The sequence below is a fragment of the Podarcis muralis genome, chromosome 17 (genome assembly GCF_964188315.1).
Source record: "Podarcis muralis chromosome 17, rPodMur119.hap1.1, whole genome shotgun sequence".
NCBI lineage: Eukaryota > Metazoa > Chordata > Lepidosauria > Squamata > Lacertidae > Podarcis > Podarcis muralis.
The window spans coordinates 8,124,702-8,145,250 of NC_135671.1; the positions used below are offsets into that span (position 1 = coordinate 8,124,702).

The window sequence follows — 20,549 nt, forward strand, 5'->3', positions numbered from 1 at the left end:
TCCAAACCAGTCCTGATATGACTAATAAACCAGATGTTGCTGTTCTTATGCATGGCACAAAGCCTGCAATGTAAACTCTCAATTGTTCCTCTCCTTCCTCTGTAGACCATTTGGCTGGTAGGGTTTTAATGCTTCCTTGATTGCCTCAATGCAGGTTTCTTGAAGGGACGGATGTTTACCAGATCGCAGGCCTTTACCCTAGAAAGTCAAACCTGCCACACTGTTCACAATCCTCACAGTGGGGAAAACACATATTCGTGTGACCTTTTGCCCATGATCAGATACATGCAGTTTCCAAAATGGAAAATAATCCCCACGAGAGGACAAGTTGCCTGATAAAGCAGCACTTATGAGCAGGCATAGGCAAACTCCAGCCCTCCAGATGTTTGGGACTACAATTCCCATCACCCCTAGCTAACAGGACCAGTGGTCAGGGATGATGGGAATTGTAGTCCCAAACATCTGAAGGGCCGGAGTTTGCCTATGCCTGCTTATAAGTCTCCTGTAAATATTACAGAAGAGTAGTGCATCTGGAGCAAGACAGCTGCTGGAGCCACTAAACCTTGCTGGGGACCCTATACACCAACAAAGCTTATCAGCTTCTCCCCCACTTTTCCTGATAGCCATTTCAATGTGTGAGTATGCTGCTGCTCATTGTAAAGGTATCAAAATTCTTTTATGTTCTAGGATTTTGATCTGGACTACTCAGTGATTGGACGCAGGTGGCGCTGTGGGTTAAACCACTGAGCCTAGGACTTGCAGATCAGAAGGTCAGCGGTTCGAATCCCCGCGACGGGGTGAGCTCCCGTTGCTCGGTCCCTGCTCCTGCCAACTTAGCAGTTCAAAAGCACGTCAAAGTGCAAGTAGATAAATAGGTACCACTCTGGTGGGAAGGTAAACGGCATTTCCATGTGCTGCTCTGGTTCACCAGAAGCGGCTTAGTCATGCTGACCACATGATCCATAAGCTGTACGCCGGCTCCCTCGGCCTATAGAGCGAGATGGGTGCCGCAACCCCAGAGTCGTCAGCGATGGGACCTAATGGTCAGGGGTCACTTTACCTTACTCAGTGATTATTATCTTTTTTACATAATGGTAGGGTACTTTAGGTTACCAGTCCGTAGACCCTGACAAACTGCACTGAGGCAACTTTTGTTTCCTTTTTTTCTTTCAAGTTTTCTTATAAACAGTGCTTTTTTCCAGCCGGAACTCGTCAGAACTCAGTTCCAGCACCTCTCAGGTGGATGCTATTGTCATTAGAAGAGAACAAGGGGGGAATTCATGCTGAGTTCTGGCACCTCTTTCCCTAGAAAAATATTTAAAAATGGGTCCATCTGAATGGACCCATTTCCTCTCTCCCCTTCAAGAAAATGCTTCACATTTTTCTGTACATGACATAGAGTATGGGACAGAGTACCCATTCCTTCAGTGGAATGTGGTACAGAGCATGGTCTTTGCTATGACTATTCAGAGCAGCTAACCAATTACAGGTCCATGTGCACTGCAGTTATCATCCTTACGCTGTTTATCCATACAGTTCTTTAATGCAGACAGTAAGCTTCCTTTAAGGGACGGGGGTGGCGCTGTGGGTTAAACTACAGAGCCTAGGGCTTGCCGATCAGAAGGTCAGCAGTTCGAATCACCGCAACGGGGTGAGCTCCCGTTGCTTGGTCCCTGCTTCTGCCAACCTAGCAGTTCAAAAGCACGTCAAAGTGCAAGTAGATAAATGGGTACCACTCTGGTGGGAAGGTAAACAGTGTTTCCATGCGCTGCTCTGGTTTGCCAGAAGTGGCTTAGTCATGCTGGCCACATGACCCGGAAGCTGTACGCCAGCTCCCTTGACCAGTAAAGCGAGATGAGCGCCGCAACCCCAGAGTCGGCCACGACTGGACCTAATGGTCAGGGGTCCCTTTACCTTTTAAGCTTCCTTTATCTCCATTAATGTTTTGCTGCTCAAATGACTTTCACCTCCAAATCAATGCTTTCCCACACTTTCCCCTCCCTCAATCTGGATTTTCTCTTTTGAAGTACAGTGGTACTTCAGGTTACATATGCTTCAGGTTACAGACTCCGCTAACCCAGAAATAGTACCTTGGGTTAAGAACTTTGCTTCAGGATGAGAACAGAAATTGTGCTCCAGCGGTGAGGCGGCAGCAGGAGGCCCCATTAGCTAAAGTGGTGCTTCAGGTTAAGAACAGTTTCAGATTAAGAACAGACCTCCGGAACTAATTAAGTACTTAACCCGAGGTACCACTGTATATATTTTATGAGAAAATCCAGATTGAGGGAGGGGAAAGTGTGGGAAGGCAGTGATTTGAAGAGGAAAGTCGTATGGACAACTAAGAACTAACCAAGGTACAAGGAAACTCACCCCTCTCCACATTACATGGCAGTATGGATGAGCTCACAGAGAGGGTTGAAGAGGACAGGATTTGTTTTTGTTTTTAATGGGTGCAGGAAGAGATGCAGGAAATGCTCACTTCCCTGAAAATGAGAGAGCACACTTCAGACTCCAGAATCTCTTCCTTTTTGCTCAATTCATTTCTCTTCTTCAAGTCACCTTCCTTCCCTTGTTTCTACATCTATGAGGCTGGTGATCCCTCTGGGCAGGGTAAAGTTGGAGCAGGGCTGCCAGGAAGGCTTGAGTGGGCAAAGCTGGATGGGTTTGGTGAGACATACAATACTTCCAGGCAGTCAAATATTATGGGATAGGAGCTCCTCATGTGTGCATCCACACAGCACTGCTGGTATCAAAACGCCATACGCTTTTTCTCGGTCGCCAATGGCTTCTTTGCAGTATCTGAACAACCTGTGTATAAAATTAAGCCGCCATCTGGAATCACGCAGGATGTTGCTGGGTTTTTTTAATAGAAAATATATTAGGATATTTCACAGCGAATAAGCCTCTGCCCCAAGATTGAGCACGTTCACTAGGAAAGCAAAACAACAACAAAATCTCACAAGAACGAAACCCTCCTCCCATTTAGGAAATACACATACCTTCTTTTCCCCCCTTTTTAATTTACCTCCAAGAGTAACCCAGGAAGCGATACACTTGGTGGTGGAATCCAGCACTATTGTCTGTTTACAACACTCATAATGGTATTTATCCTGAAATGTACATAGGTTTTGATCTTTGCGTTGTGTTTGTGCATGAAATACGGTCTGTTTCACACAATTATCACCCCATAGAGGGGACGGGAGGTGTGTGACATTTTCTGTTTAAGGAAGCGCTTGGTCCATTGCCCTTAGAACTAACGACGTCCTTTTCACACACTACGGAGAATCAAAGGAGCTGAAGATGTTTCAGCGACTTGCAGAGAGAAGGTGGATCTGCGGCGGCTAAATACTGGCAGCACAGCCAGTCCTCCAGCTCGACGCTCCGCTCCGCGTCCACCGCCCTCTCGGCAAACTTCATCATGAGCAATGCCCGCTTCATGTCGATCCAGTTGTGAAGCGCTTCCTCGTGGTTCAGGGCCTGATCCGTCAAGTCTTTCCGGGGACCCCACAGCAGGCACTGCAGGATCTGCTTGGCCTCCACGATGCGGATGCGTTTGATGGGGTCTGGTTCCAGCAGCAAGTGCGCCAGTTGCTGGAGCCCCCGAGAATAAATGGAGAGGTGAGGCAGCGGCGGAAGGTCGTCCTGGCTGTACTCCTGCTCCCGGAGGTGGGCTTTCACTTCGAAGGGGTTGGGCTGGTGCAGAAGCTCGTAGATGAGGATGCCGGTTTGGAACTCGTCGAATTTTTTGTACTGGGAGGCGGAGACGATCTCCGGGGCCAAGCGAGCCTGGTTCTTTTTCGCTTTGGACTCGGCGGCGCCCGGCTTCTGCTTGGCTTTCAAAAAGTTGCTGATGATGAGCCGCGGCAGATGTTTGTCCTCTCTGCTTTTGCTGCAGCTGGGGGGAGGTCTGCAGTGGACCAGCAGCAAGTTCTCTAGGCAAAGGTCTCTGTGGATGACGCTGTACTCCTTGAGGTGTTCCAGCCCGTTGCAGAGTTGCAGGAGTAGGAAACACACCCGCCGCTCGTACAGCTCCGGCTTCGCTTTGTGGAAAGGGCCGGAACCCCTCACGAAGTCAGCGGCAGTCTGGTGCGGGACCTCGCGGGTGATGACAACCACGCAGTCTTGCTCGGTGGTGGCGCGGGAGGGGCCCTGGCCGTCCGCGGAAGGGTTTTTCAGCATGCTGGAGGGCACCGTGGCAACAAAATGGCCACAGTCTTGCTGGATGTTGAAGTGGACCGGGACGGAAGGGCTGCAGCAGGACGTTGCGGCTTTCGTGTCTTGAGTTTTACATATCTGTGAATGGAAAGCAGGAAAGGGACAGAAGTGAAGTCGAAGGTCAGTTCCGTTTGGGATAGGGAAGGAGGTAAGGGAATGAAAAACTTGATTCAGGGAAATGTGAACCCACAAAAGCATCAGGGTCTGAATGTAAGTAGGTACTGATCAGGCCACTATTGTTATTCTGATGGTGAGGATGATGATGATGATAATAATAATAATAATAATAATAATAATAATAATAATAATACAGTGGTACCTCAGGTTACATACACTTCAGGTTACATACGCTTCAGGTTACAGACTCCGCTAACCCAGAAACAGTGCTTCAGGTTAAGAACTTTGCTTCAGGATAAGAACAGAAATCATGCTCCCGCGGTACAGCGGCAGCAGGAGGCCCCATTAGCTAAAGTGGTGCTTCAGGTTAAGAACAGTTTCAGGTTAAGTACAGACTTCTGGAACGAATTAAGTACTTAACCTGAGGTACCACTGTAATAATAATTCTTTTCATGGCCAATTATTATTGGTTCGCATCCAACTAAGGTTTCCTCAGCGCATGGGTGGAATTCAATGTGGCGTTAAGGAGATTGTGGGGTTCTCCTAACCCTCCAAAATGGACCTGGGAGAGGCGCAACAGGCAAATCTGGAGAGGAGATGGGGAAAAGTTGTGTTGCACTAGGTACAAGTCCTTGCACTGACTTCAGCTAATGGAAGCAGGTAGTTCAATGTTCAATGTGGGCCACTGACAGAAATTTCCATTTGTCCACTCTGAGTTTGATGACTATTGGATACAATCTAATAATATCAATATTATCCTTTCGTTCCTCCCTAAAGGAGCCCAGGGTAGCAAACAACTGCAACAACAAAATACAAACATTTAAAAATAAACCAAAACATCTAGAAAGCACCATGTTGGCTACCCCATCCTAAAGTCTTACCGAAGTGTTGCTTCACCAACACTGATATAGTTTTCTCAAAAAATTATCTCTGCCAAAACTTGGATAAAAATGAAAAATAAAACATAAAAGGTAAAGGTAAAGGGACCCCTGACCATCAGGTCAAGTCGTGACTGACTCTGGGGTTGCGGCACTCATCTCGCTTTATTGGCCGAGGGAGCCGGCGTACAGCTTCCGGGTCATGTGGCCAGCATGACTAAGCCACTTCTGGCGAACCAGAGCAGCGCACGGAAACGCCGTTTACCTTCCCGCCGGAGTGGTACCTATTTATCTACTTGCACTTTGACGTGCTTTCGAACTGCTAGGTTGGCAGGAGCAGGGACCGAGCAACGGGAGCTCACCCCATCGCGGGGATTCAAACCGCCGACCTTCTGATCGTCAAGCCCTAGGCTCTGTGGTTTAACCCACAGCGCCACCTGTGTCCCCTAAGCAACTTAGTGGTTCCACTGGGGCTCGAACCCAGGACCTTCTGCGTGTAAAGCAGAAAATACACGCGCACAAAAAACATATGAAGATGATGAGTAGCAGCAGAGTAAGAAGCAATGGGGGTTCTGGAAACCTGTGAGTTTAAAAGTTCAAAAACACCCAGATCTATAATAAAGGTAAAACCAACTTTAACAACTATGGAAATTTCCCAAAGGAAGTCTTTATCTTGGTGTCTACAATTGAGTAATCAGACCTCAAAGTGAACAGAGAAACTGAGGGTGCATCTACACATGTAGACCGTTGCACTGCTGTCATTTCAATTTTGCCTTCATGGGGCTGTAGCTAAAAGCTTAGTAATGTGGGATGGCTAAGGCACACCAAGGGACGCGGGTGGCGCTGTGGGTAAAACCTCAGTGCCTAGGACTTGCTGATCGTAAGGTCGGCAGTTCGAATCCCCGTGGCGGGGTGAGCTCCCGTCATTCGGTCCCAGCTCCTGCCCACCTAGCAGTTCGAAAGCACCCCTAAGTGCAAGTAGATAAATAGGTACCGCTTTATAGTGGGAAGGTAAACGGCGTTTCCGTGTGCTGCACTGGCTCGCCAGTTGCAGCTTCGTCACGCTGGCCACGTGACCCGGAAGTGTCTTCAGACGGCGCCGGCTCCCGGCCTCTTGAGCGAGATGAGCGCGCAACCCTACAGTCGGTCACGACTGGCCCCTACGGGCAGGGGTACCTTTACCTTTTAAGGCACAACAAAGATGGGGACGAGGACCCTTGTAACTCAATGGAAAACAGCCAAACCCAAAATAAAAGCTGGCTGATACAGTTTCCTTAATTCTTCTAAAATTACTCTACCCCACCCCTTCCGAGGGGTAAAGTCAAATGTCTTGCATCAAATCCTGGGCCACTTTTAAAACTAACCAATTTATTATGCCATATATGAATCAGAACCCAGGTCCACTTTTCGCTGCTCCTATTTTCTTAAGTTTAAATAAAATGAAGCATCATGGTCCAAAACCTCCCAAAACTTTATTTATTCAATTTATTTATTTTGTGCCCTTCACTCCAAATGGGTCAAGGGCAGGTTGCAAAAACGTCGCCAGTGAAACTGGTACGATTTGCAACCCAATAATAAAACGAAAGCCTCAAAGCACAGGGTTGGAGGATCTCCAGGTGGCGCCTATTCACCATACCGCTGGCATGCTCCTGAGCTGGATCTGTGTCGTGATGGGCACATAGCAACATGCCTGGCACACTGCAGCAAGTCCAGACATTATTGAGGGGCATTCTTACTTCTCACTTGGAAGTATCCAGCAGAGGCAGTCTAAATAGAAATACCGTATTTTTCGCTCCATAAGACGCACCAGACCATAAAACGCACCTAGTTTTTGGACGAGGAAAACAAGAAAAAAAATATTCCGAATCTCAGAAGCCAGAACAGCAAGAGGGATTGCTGTGCAGCGAAAACAGCGATCCCTTTTCCTGTTCTGGCTTCTGGGATAGCTGCGCAGCCTGCATTCGCTCCATAAGACGCACACACATTTCCCCTTACTTTTTAGGAGGGAAAAAGTGAGTCTTATAGAGCAAAAAATACGGTATTTTATTGTCACTGTACCACTTGTTTACAGTGAGATTAAACGGGGGGCCCCTCCCCTCCCACAATCTCTCAGTCCTTGTTACACTGTGTGCTGTCATATGACCACCAACCCCGAATATCAGCTGCAATGTTGCTGTCTTCCATTCAGCAGCCTCACGGCCCATGGGTAGAAACTGGTCTTTAACCTGTTGGTGCAGCTTATCATGCTTCTATATCTCCTGGGCAGGAGATTAAAAAGGTGCTGGCCAGGGTGTGAGTCATCCCTGAGAATGTTCCTTGCTCTTCTGAGGCAACGGTCTCCTGCGATAACATCTAGCGGACTCAGCCCATAATATCCTGTGCTGTCTTCACCACCCTCTGTAGGGACTTTCTGTCCATGGCTGTCAAACCAGTGTACCACATCATAATACAGTATGAGAGAACACTTTCTATTGTGGACCGATAGAAGAAAATCATCAGTTGCTGTCTAACATTGTTCTTTCACAAGACCCTAAGGAAATGAAGTCTGTTGGGCCTTCCTAACCACCTGGGCTGTATTGACCTTCCAAGTAAGATCTTCACTAAGAGGGACTCCCAGGAATTTAAAGGAGGAGCCACTGTTGGAAGCACAGATGGGCCAGGATAGCTCCGTCAGTAGAGCATGAGACTCTTAATCTCTCAGGTTTGTGGGTTCAAGCCCCACACTGGGCAAAAAGATTCCTGGTCCCTTCAATTCTATGATTCATGTTGAACCCTCCATGAAAATATCATTTGTTTAGATAAATAATAATATTTGTTTAGATTTGTTAAGTATGTTTAGAAAATAATATTTGTTTAAATAAAACAACGTATCGAGTCCAGAAGAGGTACAGAAGGATCCCCAAATAATAAAAGCAATTGATTTAAAGCGCCTTCTGTTTGGGGACCAAGTTGTTTCTCTTGCATCCTAATAGCATCAGTGGCTGGGAATGAGTCTAATGAAATCTCTGGACAGCAAATTCATTTTAAGAGTATTCCACATGGTAATATTATTCATTATTGGTTGTGAGATGCTCTTGCCTGCTCTGAGACACTGATGGGCTCCTTTAGGCTATGGAGCACATTTTCCTGCTGCTATTGTTCTCCAGAGCTGCGCTGCTGTGTACAATCAGACTATGTAGAATCCCACTGGCAGTAACAGGATGGAAGCAGCCCAAAGGAGCGCAGGGACTGCAGCTTCGCTTTCCTACCTTGCCAAATGCACTGTGCAGAAGTAATAATCAAGTAACAAACAAACAAACAAACAAACTGAAGAGTCTGATCACGTGACTGAAGTACAAGCGTGTTTATAGGGCCACCACAGAGGAATATATTTTGAGTGCCAAACTAGACAATTGGCAGAAGAATGGGATTTGGAAACCTGAGTCTCTGCGGAGCATCTATAAAAGCTTTGAGTGGGGTGAGCAGAGGGAAAGGAGGGTGAAATATGCAGAGGAAAAGTAGCAAGCACTGCCATCCATTTCTCCCCCTTCGTTTTCTCTTCCAGGCCTTCCCACCCCCAACTACAGCACACATGTCTGTAGACCCTGGCTGGGAAAGGAAAAAGGGAGAAGTAGTGATGCTTTTGAATTATGGTGCTGGAGGAGACTCTTGAGAGTCCCATGGACTGCAAGAAGATCAAACCTCTCCATTCTGAAGAAAATCAGCCCTGAGTGCTCACTGGAAGGAGAGATCCTGAAGCTGAGGCTCCAATACTTTGGCCACCTCATGAGAAGAGAAGACTCCCTGGAAAAGACCCTGATGTTGGGAAGGATGGAGGGCACAAGGAGAAGGGGACGACAGAGGATGAGATGGTTGGACAGTGTTGTCGAAGCTACCAGCATTAGTTTGACCAAACTGCGGGAGGCAGTGGAAGACAGGAGTGCCTGGCGTGCTCTGGTCCATGGGGTCACGAAGAGGTGGACACGACTAAACGACTAAACAACAAGTGGGTGGGAGAAGGGTTAAGCATCCCTCCCCTTGCTACTGTGCACCTTGAAATTGAGCTCCCCCCACCTCTTTTTACATCTTTGGTAGAGAGCCATATTCTCAAGTCCCTGGTCTTCTGTCGAAGATAAAATGAAGATTTTGGGGGGGGGGGAGAGAGAATATTTTGGCTCCATTTCCCCACAATTCATGCATATGAGTCGAAGCACTAGCAGGGTCTAGGGTTCTAAGGCATGACAGGAAGCTCATCTTAGCTCAAACTTTGAAACAGGCCTGTTGAAGCCTGACTTGAGGCAACAATCAGATCTGTAGCTCCTTTCATGTCTGCAGTCAGTGCAACAATATCACATTCACAGGGAAAGAAAAAGGAAAGGCACGAAAGCCCTGAAACCACTGTCTGTCAGAAATATTCCAGCGACGAAAATGAAAGCATTCCAAAAAAGTTGCCTAGCTACATTTCCCCACTTTGAACTCGCACACACAGCGGCGGAGCTTGTATCTCAGTTCTTTGGCTCAGCTTTAGCATGCTACTGTCTGCCAGAGTCAGACAATAAAGGCGCATTTTGTAATGCGGGGACACACACGTGTGGTCTGCGACGAGCACAAAACAAGGTTTGTCTCCTTCCCTCGCCATCATGCTCCCTCTGTAGTGTGCATCCACTGGGAGCCCAAACCGAGTGAAGTAAGCCGAGTGGCAGAAAGGCAGGCCTTTTTTCCCCTTTGTGAAATGGGCATCAACGCAGACACCCCTGCGTGTGATGCATTGAAAATGAGCCCCGCAATTCACACAGGGGGGAGAAAAAGTTTCTGGGACTAGAAATTATGCAGTTTCAGGCCCTCTTAAGGTCTGAGCTTCTAAGCCAAAATTAGACAGGCGCATAACGTCATGATGCTTAGACACACACTCAAGACAATTTTATTCAAGAAGGCTTTACCACGCAGTGTGTGTGTGTTGCTAATGGAATTTAACGAAGATCATGGCCACTGGGCCCATCACCTCCTGGCAAATAGAAGGGGAAGAAATGGAGGCAGTGAGAGATTTTACTTTCTTGGGCTCCATGATCACTGCAGATGGTGACAGCAGCCATGAAATTAAAAGACACCTGCTTCTTGGGAGAAAGGTGATGGCAAACCTAGACAGTATCTTAAAAAGCAGAGACAGCACCTTGCCATCAAAGGCTCGTATAGTTAAAGCTATGGTTTTCCCAGTAGTGATGTATGGAAGTGAGAGCTGGACCATAAAGAAGGCTGATCGCCGAAGAATCAATGCTTTTGAATTATGGTGCTGGAGGAGACTCTTGAGAGTCCCATGGACTGCAAGAAGATCAAACCTCTCCATTCTGAAGGAAATCATCCCTGAGTGCTCACTGGAAGGACAGATCGTGAAGCTGAGACTCCAGTACTTTGGCCACCTCATGAGAAGAGAAGACTCCCTGGAAAAGACCCTGATGTTGAGAAAGATGGAGGGCACAAGGAGAAGGGGACGACAGAGGACGAGATGGTTGGATAGTGTTCTCAAAGCTACCAGCATGAGTTTGACCAAACTGCGGGAGGCAGTGGAAGACAGGAGGGCCTGGCGTGCTCTGGTCCATGGGGTCATGAAGAGGCGGACACGACTAAACGACTAAACAACAACAACAATTTGTAAATGGGGTTCTATGGTTTTCTAGACTTTATAATATATAGTTTTATCATTTTTAGAGCTTTGTAGAACTATTTTATTGTTTTTAGAAAGTGCTTTTTGTGTGTTAAGAAGTAAAACCTACACAAATCCAGAATGCAGTCCCTAAGACAGTTGGATGGTGCCTCGTATGCCTCATCCTGACAAAACCTGAGGCCAAGTTGGTGCCAAATGTATTTTTTTTTCTGCTTTCCTTTTCACACGCAGGGCAGAATAATAGTTTGAGTTCCTCACTTGAAGCTTTATGAATTTATATATTGTAACATCACGAACGGAAATTATTAATTATGTAGCTGTTGACTAAGGGATTATTATTATAACTGAAATGCAACTGACATTAATTAAGATTACAGAACGCAGTGATGTAAGATCGGAAGTGCACCCAAACCATCATGCAGGGAGCCACTTTAACTAAAATGTATTAATTGGAAGTTGATTGGCATTTTGATAATTGTATAATTTGGGAAGTAATTGTTATTGTTATAATTTGGCTTTTATTGGGGTATATTGGGAAACTAATTTAAAGATTTTATTAAAAAAGAAGAAGAATCCACTACATTATGAAAAAAAAAATGACTTGCAAAACTGTATACTAGCCAGAACAGCAAATTAAAAATTAGGAGAAATTTCCACTAAAATGCCAGCTGACGGATTTTCAGGAAGATTTAAAAACAAACAAACAAAACTGCAGATTGCTGCAGAAACATGGAGAACTTAATTTAAGACTGGGGGAAACGAGAAACCGAGGGAACTGAAATTGGCAGATCCTTCCGTCCCCACTCACAGAAAAGAAGGCCAGGGAAAAGGTGGCAGTCCCTGTTCATTCTGCCGGGGTTTCATGCAAGAGAGAGAAAAAACAATCTTGGGAATCATGACCTGTGCCTCTTTTTTCCGCAAGCAACATTAAGCAATTTAGAACTCCTTGGATTGCAGGGATATATGACTTGCCCACTTTTGGCAGTACATCAGTTGGAAATTTAGGTATGAAGACTTGCTCCCAGCCCTGCTCTGTTATACCTGTGCTGTGAGGGTTGCCGCGGCAACCAGGCCCAGCTGTGGCCTACTGGCTTTATTGCAGCCTCTCATCAGCCCTGCTTGCGAAAAAGGAGAATTGCTGCTGGCAGGCTAATCAACGGATTGTGTGTAAACTCTGTGCTCCCTCTGGTTCTTATTGGGCAACTCTCGGAGCTCGACTCTCAAGTGTTTGCTTGTTCTGACCAGAAACTTTGGACTCTATTCTTTGATCTCTGGTATTTTTAGGCAATTCACCTGCCCTGTAACCGGGGTTTTGCTAGGTGCTATTTGCCACTGATTTTTTGCGTGAAAGAAATTTCAAAGCGAACCTGGCGGTTCCTTCTTAGACAAAACAGCCCATGAATTCCAGCAGAATACAATAATAATATCACAGGATCACAGAACTATAGAGTTGGAAGGACCCCATTGGATCATCTAGTCTGACTCCCTGCAATATATATATTTTTAAGCAGACCAGCAAAATCCTTGGTACGTGTGTTCCTAAATAGAACCAGTTTGACAGCAGATTACCCTCTAAAGCAAAATTCAAGCATATTTCAAGGTTCCTTATGAGGCAACACACCTGAAAAATTCTGAAAGAACCCAGTGGTACCTTGGGTTATGAACTTAATTCGTTCTGGAGGTCCATTCTTAACCTGAAACCATACTTAACCTGAGGCGCGCTTTCACTAATGGGGCCTCCCCCTGCCGCACGATTTTCGTTCTCATCCTGGGGCAAAGTTTTCAACCCGAGGTACTACTTCTGGGTTGGTGGAGTTTGTAACCCAAAATGTTTGTAACCCGAAGTATTTGTAACCCAAGATAAATGTAAAGGGATCCCTGACCATTAGGTCCAGTCGCGGACGATTCTGGGGTTGCGACACTCATCTCGCTTTATTGGCCAAGAGAGCCGGCGTACAGCTCCCAGGTCATGTGGCCAGCATGACTAAGCCACTTCTGGCGAACCAGAGCAGTGCACGGAAACGCCGTTTACCTTCCTGCTGGAGCGGTACCTATTTATCTACTTGCACTTAGATGTGCTTTCGAACTGCTAGGTTGGCAGGAGCAGGGACCGAGCAACGGGAGCTCACCCCATCGCAGGGATTCGAACCGCCGACCTTCTGATTGGCAACCCAAGGTACCACTGTATATATAGGGTGTGTGTCCCCCCCCCATCCTTGTGAAGGTCATCAGATCATTCGAGTTCATGGCAACCAGAGACCAGTGAAAATAAATAATAATAATAATAATAATAATAATAATAATTTTTTATTATTTATACCCCGCCCATCTGGCTGGGTTTCCCCAGCCACTCTGGGCAGTTTCCGACAAAACACTAAAATACAATAACCTATTAAACATTAAAAGCTTCCCTAAACAGGGCTGCCTTCAGATGTCTTCTAAAAGTTTGGTAGTTGTTTATCGCTTTGACATCTGGTGGGAGGGCGTTCCACAGGGCGGGTGCCACTACCGAGAAGGCCCTCTGCCTGGTTCCCTGTAACTTGGCTTCTCGTAGCGAGGGAACCGCCAGAAAAGGCCAAAAGCACAAAGCAAGTCATGACAAAATAAGCATTTTGCAATGACATACCTTCACCGCATAGGTGCTTGACGGATCCTTGGAGCAGGTAGCACAATAATATATGGCGTCCCCTGAATCACAGCAAGGCTTGTTGCACGTCAGCTTGAAGAGGGACCAGTTGTTCTCGCTGAAATGCAGCTCGCTCTTCTGGTCGCGCATGAAACAGTCCTCGCACTTAGAAACGAGGCGGCGCAAGGATTCGGCATACAGCCCGCCTAGCTTGGCGTACACCCCCTCTTTGTTGTCAATATTGCTGAGGAGGTTGTGGAGCTGAAAGCTAGAACCTGAGGAAACCGTGGTGGACATGCTGTGCTGGGAGGAGGAACGAGGCGGCAAGTTTTTGCTCTGGCTACAGCAGGCGCCGCCATTCTTAGCAGAACAGGGATATGGGGAATGGGACACTCTGAAGGCTTTCTCCAGTGACTCAGAAGAAGAAAACGTCTGGCGGTTGACTCCCAAGGTGGAGCCGAACGGAGACTCCTCGCGGATGCAGACGTTACTTTCCGACTGACTGAAGTTCAGTTTCGGGCTTGCGGGACCTGAAGCTCTAGCTGGGGACGCCGGGCCCCAGTAAAAACCATCTGGCGAAGAAACAGCTCTGCTGACGGTTTTCTTTTGCGGCAGAGGAGGCGGCTGTAAAGGTTTGCAGTGTGGCCTGTCTTTGCTGGGGCATGCAGGGAAATGAGTTGAAGGAAAGGTCGGCTTCCCTGTACAGGTCGTTGAACGAAGGCTCGTTTTGCACGGCTGTCCTGAAACACATGCAGACAATAAAGCAATTATAAGCCGGGGACTCTTACCAGCACGGATAAAAAAAGATGTGTTACAATGCAAGGCCTAGATCAAGTTCCGTCTAAAAAGGTAAGCACGCCAGCCTAGGGCAATGAAACTTTGCACCCAGATTAGCCTAGGATCATCTGTAGCAGCCAAAACAAGAATGGCCTTTGTACACGGGGTCAAAGTCACGCTACAGCATGATAAAATTATGAGACATGATATGTGGGTCTGTATGGCGGCATCCCAGCCCCCCGGGTCCTGTGCTGTGATGAGGAGGGAGAGGAGCCTGTGTGGATGAATCTCCCTCCCCATGGCAGCACAGGACCCGGGGTGGGGGTGGGGGGCTGCCACAGTGTGTATGACTGGCGATACAGAAATCAGCATGAAATTATCCGGCTGACTGTTCGAGCTTCTGCCTTCATTAGCAACGCAAAGCGATTAGGTTCCCAAAAGGGCACAATGAATAAAAATGATGGTTCGTAGAGAGAATTCTGAGAAAGGTGGCATTTATTGCCAGGAAAGGTGTTAGGTGCGTGCAAGAAAAATTAAAAGCCAATTTAAAAGCACAGGTTTTAATCTTAAGTATTAAGAAAAAAGCCATAGGGAGTTAAGTGTTTATAATATATGGGCGTACCCAGGCCGAGTGTAGACTTGTGGAAATCAAAATAACTAAATTAGTTGATTAAATTAAGTCACATTGATTTCAGTGGGTTTACTCTATATATTGAGAAGTTCTCTCTTGCTTCTATCATTTCATCATTTTCTGTATTTTTTGCATTTTATCTATCAGTTCCATGTAAATTCACATTTAGTTATGGGTTTCCCTTCTCCCTGCCATTGTCACACAGGGCTATACTATCTGCTTTTGATACTCAAGTAATATTAGATCCTTTCTATAATTTACTGAATGGCTCCCTCCCATCTGCCTGCCTCCTCCTCACCCCCAAACCACTTTTTAAAAGCTGTTTTTCTCCTCTGTGGAAGTCCATGTCTGGATGTGACCCCTGCCAGGAGACAGCGAGATTTTGGGTGGGAAAAGATGGGTTGGGGTTCTGCTCCTCCTTGCCTTTATAGGGAATAGGCTGGAGCTGGATTAAGTCCTGCCATCATCACCATGTCTAGTTTATCTTCAGGGAAAGTGACTGACAGTGGAGGTCATTCAGCAAGTTTCAGAGCTGAGTCCCAGGTCTCCCCAGTTCAAGTCTCCATCCACTGCACCACACATGGCTCTGCTATTAAGCCACAACATGTTTAAAATAGGTGATGTGGTTGCATATGCCTACATTAAAGGTAAAGGTACCCCTGACCATTAGGTCCAGTTGCGGACGACTCTGGAGTTGCGTGCTCATCTCGCATATCCATAGGCCGAGAGAGTCTGCAGACAGCTTCTGGGTCATGTGGCCAGCATGACTAAACTGCTTCTGGCGAACCAGAGCAGCGCACAGAAACACTGTTTACCTTCCTACCAGAGTGGTACCTATTTATCTACTTGCACTTTGATGTGCTTTCAAACTGCTAGGTTAGCAGGAGCTGGGACCGAGCAACGGGAGCTCACCCCGTTGCGGGGATTCGAACCGCCGACCTTCTGATCGACAAGCCCTATGCTCTGTGGTTTAACCCACAGCACCACCTGCATCCCTTATGCCCACATTAGCCATCTGTAAACTAAAATAAGTGACTTTTGAAAAGCAGAAGTGACCAGGAGAGCAGCTCCTCACAAGCCTTTGCTTATGCCAGGCATGACAAGGTTTGTTCTCAAGCTCTCCTAAAATGGGGAGTCTTATCATCTTGCCCACAAATCCTGCCAGACATGTTCCCTATATCCTAGGGATGAACAGGCAAACAACCCTATCTGATTTCTACAAGCAAAATCGGGGCGGGAAGCACAGTTCCCCTCAAGCCTCCCCTTCTTTGTAGAACAGGGTGGAACAAGATGGCCTGCCTAACGGGAGCTTTATTTCTTTTCTGGGCAGAGTGCCTTTATTTCTCCTGCTTTGCATGGAGCAGAGTCTTCCAGGCCGTGAAGGGGAAAGCAAGGCACTTTGCCCAAGAAGCACTGTTGCTAGCCATGTTGGTTCCTGGCAAAGCTATCTTGTTTCCACCCCCCCAACCCCCTTCTGCAGGGTAGGGATGGGCAAATCTGTCCGTTTCTTACTTTTCCAATCTTAAGTTTAGCTCTCCACGTTTCGGCACCTCTTTGCCAATTTTCTTTTTAAGTCCTCACGAGAATTTGCCAGCATTTCAGTGTGCAATTTTACCTAATACACCTTCTAACATAATACGTTTTCCCTATACATTATCTAGTTGGAGAATTTCATCAGGAAATTCAGAGAAGTGTGGGTTTTGAAGGACGGCTTGGCTGCAGTGCAAGTTTGGGAGACTTGCCATGAAATGTGAACTGAATCCAATTTCTTCCCCACCCACAGAACACACTGTGTCTCAATGCCAACCAATGCCATGGGCTGGCTGGGTGCAGAGGAATGGTGGGAGGCACCAGCTGGGGAACCCCCAAGGAAACCCCCAGGGGAAGTAGGCTCAGAGCCAGGGGGTTGGTGGTGGGATGACAAGGAGTGGTCAGAGGGAGAAAAGAGAGCAGACTGGGAGGAGGAGGTGTCGGAAGCTGAAGAGGTAACAGGGTTGTCAGGGAACTGCCATTGGCTCAAAGGCGAGAGTGGGAAGGGCAGATGGATTACAGAGAGCCTCCAAAAATCTTGGGGAGCAGGACTTCCTCAGCGGAGGAAGGAAGCCACGCCTCTAGTGGGGAAGAGCTGCAGGGCTCGGAGGATGCAAGGCGGTGCCAGGACATCTTGCCTGAGCAGAGCGGGGAGGAGGGAGGTCCCCCTTTACCCAAGCCTTCCTTGCGCAGTTGGCTTTCGCACAGAGAGGGGAGGTGTCGGCTGGGGGTTAAGAGACTACTCTGCTGGGGAAAAGTTTAAGGACTGCCCACTCTCAGATTCTGCTAGTGAGTGAGCAAGACATGGAATAGAGGCGTTCTGCATTGTAAAGGTTTTTGCACCAATAAGAAAGCTTTTGAAAAGCCTGATCGCTCTCGAGCAACCACACCGATAGCCGTAACAAGGGTTTACCTCTTACACGGTCTCCCAGAACATGTAGAGGAATGAAGAGGGCAGAGCAATGAGAGACTAGATGGAGCCCGCATTTGCTTGGGAAGGACCTGGCAGAGGAGGAGTCTTAGGGAGTGGAGAGATCGTGAGAACCTTCAATCCTCATATGGGCAAGACCTACTGGGAAGAGTTGCTATGATCACTAGGCCTGCGCTGTTTTGGTTTCCTGGAATAAAGAGTTAACTTCGCTGACGCCGGGTGTTTTATTTCTAGCCTACTCCTGACTCTGGCTCCTGACACCATGGAGAAAGGGAAGCCCCCTCTTCTTCAGCCAGCAAATAAATGCTGTAGAAGAGAAGTCCTTTCTCTGCTAGCATGTTGGGAATGAGGCTTCCCTGGGTGTTTTTACGGTCATCAAACCCACCCCGAATCGCTTGAGGGGTTTTGTGGTTTGAATGGAAAGGGGGAGGCAATTCATGTTTGGGTCGAAGAGCGGGATATTCGTGCATCCCTAATTCCTCATTTTAAAACCCATCAAGTTCTGGTGCTAGCCCTGAAGTGGGAAAGTCCAAAGTGACTTTTATTACAATTACCTAAGCTCTGCAAGCTAAGCACAATGCAACCTGTATATCCCCGCTGTGAATGAGGCTATCCAACTGAGTAAAGGAATGTTATTGGAAGGTGGAGTTAACATTGCATAGCGTTTCTGAAGACAACCTGGCTCTCTGTCGCAGAACTGGGCACTGGCTGCCAAAGAGCAGCGAAGCTGGAACAGGGTAAATATTTAAGCAACATGGTAAGCTATGTGAGGACTCAGAGAATTTTTTTACTTAGTATTTTTTTCTTTACTTTGTAGTACCTTATTGTAGGACAAGCCCAAGATATTTGAAAAGTTAGGACAATTCACATGCAGTGCATTATTATTATTATTATTATTATTATTATTATTATTATTATTATTATTACTATTATCCCTTTCCCAACACGGACGTAGTCTTCTCCACTACTATGAAGATGCTCCTAATTTCGGTGACATCACAGGAAGCATGGTCCTCCAACTGCTCTGATACTTCATCATAAGAAATGCCAGACACCTTGAATTTAAGCTACATTCAGCCCATATATTTTAAAGTTCTACGACTGCTTTTGTAGTAATGACTTATGCTGTCCTGTCATTCATTCAAAGGTTCCATTTGGTTTTGGGATAGTTTGGCACATTAGCAACAAAGCTGAATAAATGGGCATTCAAAACAGCAACGTATCATGGATACCAAAGACAGCTTATACCCACCTGAAGGGTGAAAAGAAGAGACCATGTAAAGCTTCCCTGGGGAAATGAAATTCCAAATGCAACTTTACAGGGCCTGTTTATTGCCTACATTCACACAACACAGTAAACCATAGTTAATGGTTTGCTGCAAACTCATTTATATTATTAATCAAGGTTTGTTTGAGTGAAATAAAGCATAATCTCTCAGTCAGATATAACACAAAGACAGGGATTATGGCTTGTTGCTCCAATTAGGGGCCAGCAAGGCAGGAGCTACCTCCATATTCACAGTAGGCCATTAACTATGGTTTACTGTGACGTGCAAACTGGGTCAATATGTCACAATTTACAGAACATGTTTCGTACATTAACCCCACAGCCCCACACTAACACACAACTTTTAGCTACCTCCATTGCCGAATGCATTTGTGTCCAAATTCAAACTCTCCGTGGAGCCAGCGGTGAAAGTGACGTGGATTCCCTGGAAAGCAGGGCTGAGGTTTTCTGTAGAATCACTGCTCAGCTTCTCCAACTCAGAATTGCTTCTGTTCATTTTTAGAAAATGCCTAGAGATTAAACGTGGGAAATACGTAATGAGAAAACAGCAATTTATACAAGAGTCACATTGCATCAGATTTTGAAGAATGTGGCTATGTCTACACAATAACACCTGTGATCCTGTTTTGATTTGTTCCTCTCTTATTTCTTTTGTCCTAATATTGTTTTGAGGGTTTTTTGTTTGCTTTTTCCACACATGCAGGGGCAGCTAGTGGGGAGGGGCAGCAGCACACACTTGGCTTCCCAGCAGCGGCATTGCTACTCCTTACTGGGAGAGGTGGTAGAGAGATCAGTGCTGTGTGGACACAGGCAGGAGCACTGGATCGGCTCCCCGGTTTGCTCACACAGTGCAGACCCTCCAGCCACCTCACCACCAGTGTTAGAAACTCAGATATAGAAGCTAGGTGCCAAATGTCACCTTAAACCTAGGTTACGATCGCTGAAACAGAATGTCTATTCACCAGGGGGTTTGGATTGGGATTTGATATCCCGCTTTATCACTACCCAAAGGAGTCTCAAAGCGGCTAACATTCTCCTTTCCCTTCCTCCCCCCCAACAAACACTCTGTGAGGTGAGTGAGGCTGAGAGACTTCAGAGAAGTGTGACTAGCCCAAGGTCACCCAGCAGCTGCATGTGGAGGAGCGGAGACGCGAACCCGGTTCACCAGATTACGAGTCTATCGCTCTTAACCACTACATGGGTCAGATGACCCTAAGGTAAAGGTAAAGGTACCCCTGCCCGTACGGGCCAGTCTTGACAGACTCTAGGGTTGTGCGCCCATCTCACTCAAGAGGCCGGGGGCCAGCGCTGTCCGGAGACACTTCCGGGTCACGTGGCCAGCGTGACATCGCTGCTCTGGCGAGCCAGAGCCGCACACGGAAACGCCGTTTACCTTCCCGCTAGTAAGCGGTCCCTACTTATCTACTTGCACCCGGGAGTGCTTTTGAACTGCTAGGTTGGCAGGCGCTGGGACCGAGCAGCGGGAGCGCACCCCACTGCTGGGATTCGAACCGCCGACCTTTTGATCGGCAAGCCCTAGGCGCTGAGGCTTTTACCCACAGCGCCACCCGCGTCCCATACAACTCTACAATTCTAAGATCTATGATTCACTTGTCCCAATATGCAAGAAGGAGAAACACACAGTGGAAATGGAAATGGAAATGGTACTTATTATGAACTAAGGCAGAGGTTATTAAACTGTGGTTGCCAAACATGCGCCCAGAAATCTCCATGTAGTCATAACTGGACCCAGGCCAGCAGCAAAACACACCTGGTTAATTTCTAACACTGCTTGCGGCTACCAGTTATTGGTGGAGGTGTTGCTGTTGGGAGACCAGGAGCATGCCACCCTACCCACCCACCCTACTTCAGCCACACCTGTATGCATGAACAACACGAGGTAAGAGAGAGTGAG

The 20,549-nt window shown here is 47.0% G+C and overlaps 1 protein-coding gene across 6 annotated transcripts in view; it reads right to left on the bottom strand.

Moving 5' to 3' along the window:
• Window positions 1-2,848: 2,848 nt before the first annotated feature.
• Window positions 2,849-20,549, bottom strand: part of PRAG1 (PEAK1 related, kinase-activating pseudokinase 1) — an 84,056-nt gene continuing 66,355 nt past the window's right edge. For all 6 annotated transcript variants that reach the window (XM_077920896.1, XM_077920898.1, XM_077920897.1 and 3 more), the window contains 3 exons: window positions 18,986-19,143; window positions 13,478-14,217; window positions 2,849-4,293 (listed from right to left, as the gene is read on the bottom strand). In XM_077920896.1, coding sequence (XP_077777022.1) covers window positions 3,286-4,293; window positions 13,478-14,217; window positions 18,986-19,143 — 1,906 coding nt within the window. In that variant the 3' untranslated portion in view covers window positions 2,849-3,285. The remainder of the gene's footprint in view (window positions 4,294-13,477; window positions 14,218-18,985; window positions 19,144-20,549) is intronic.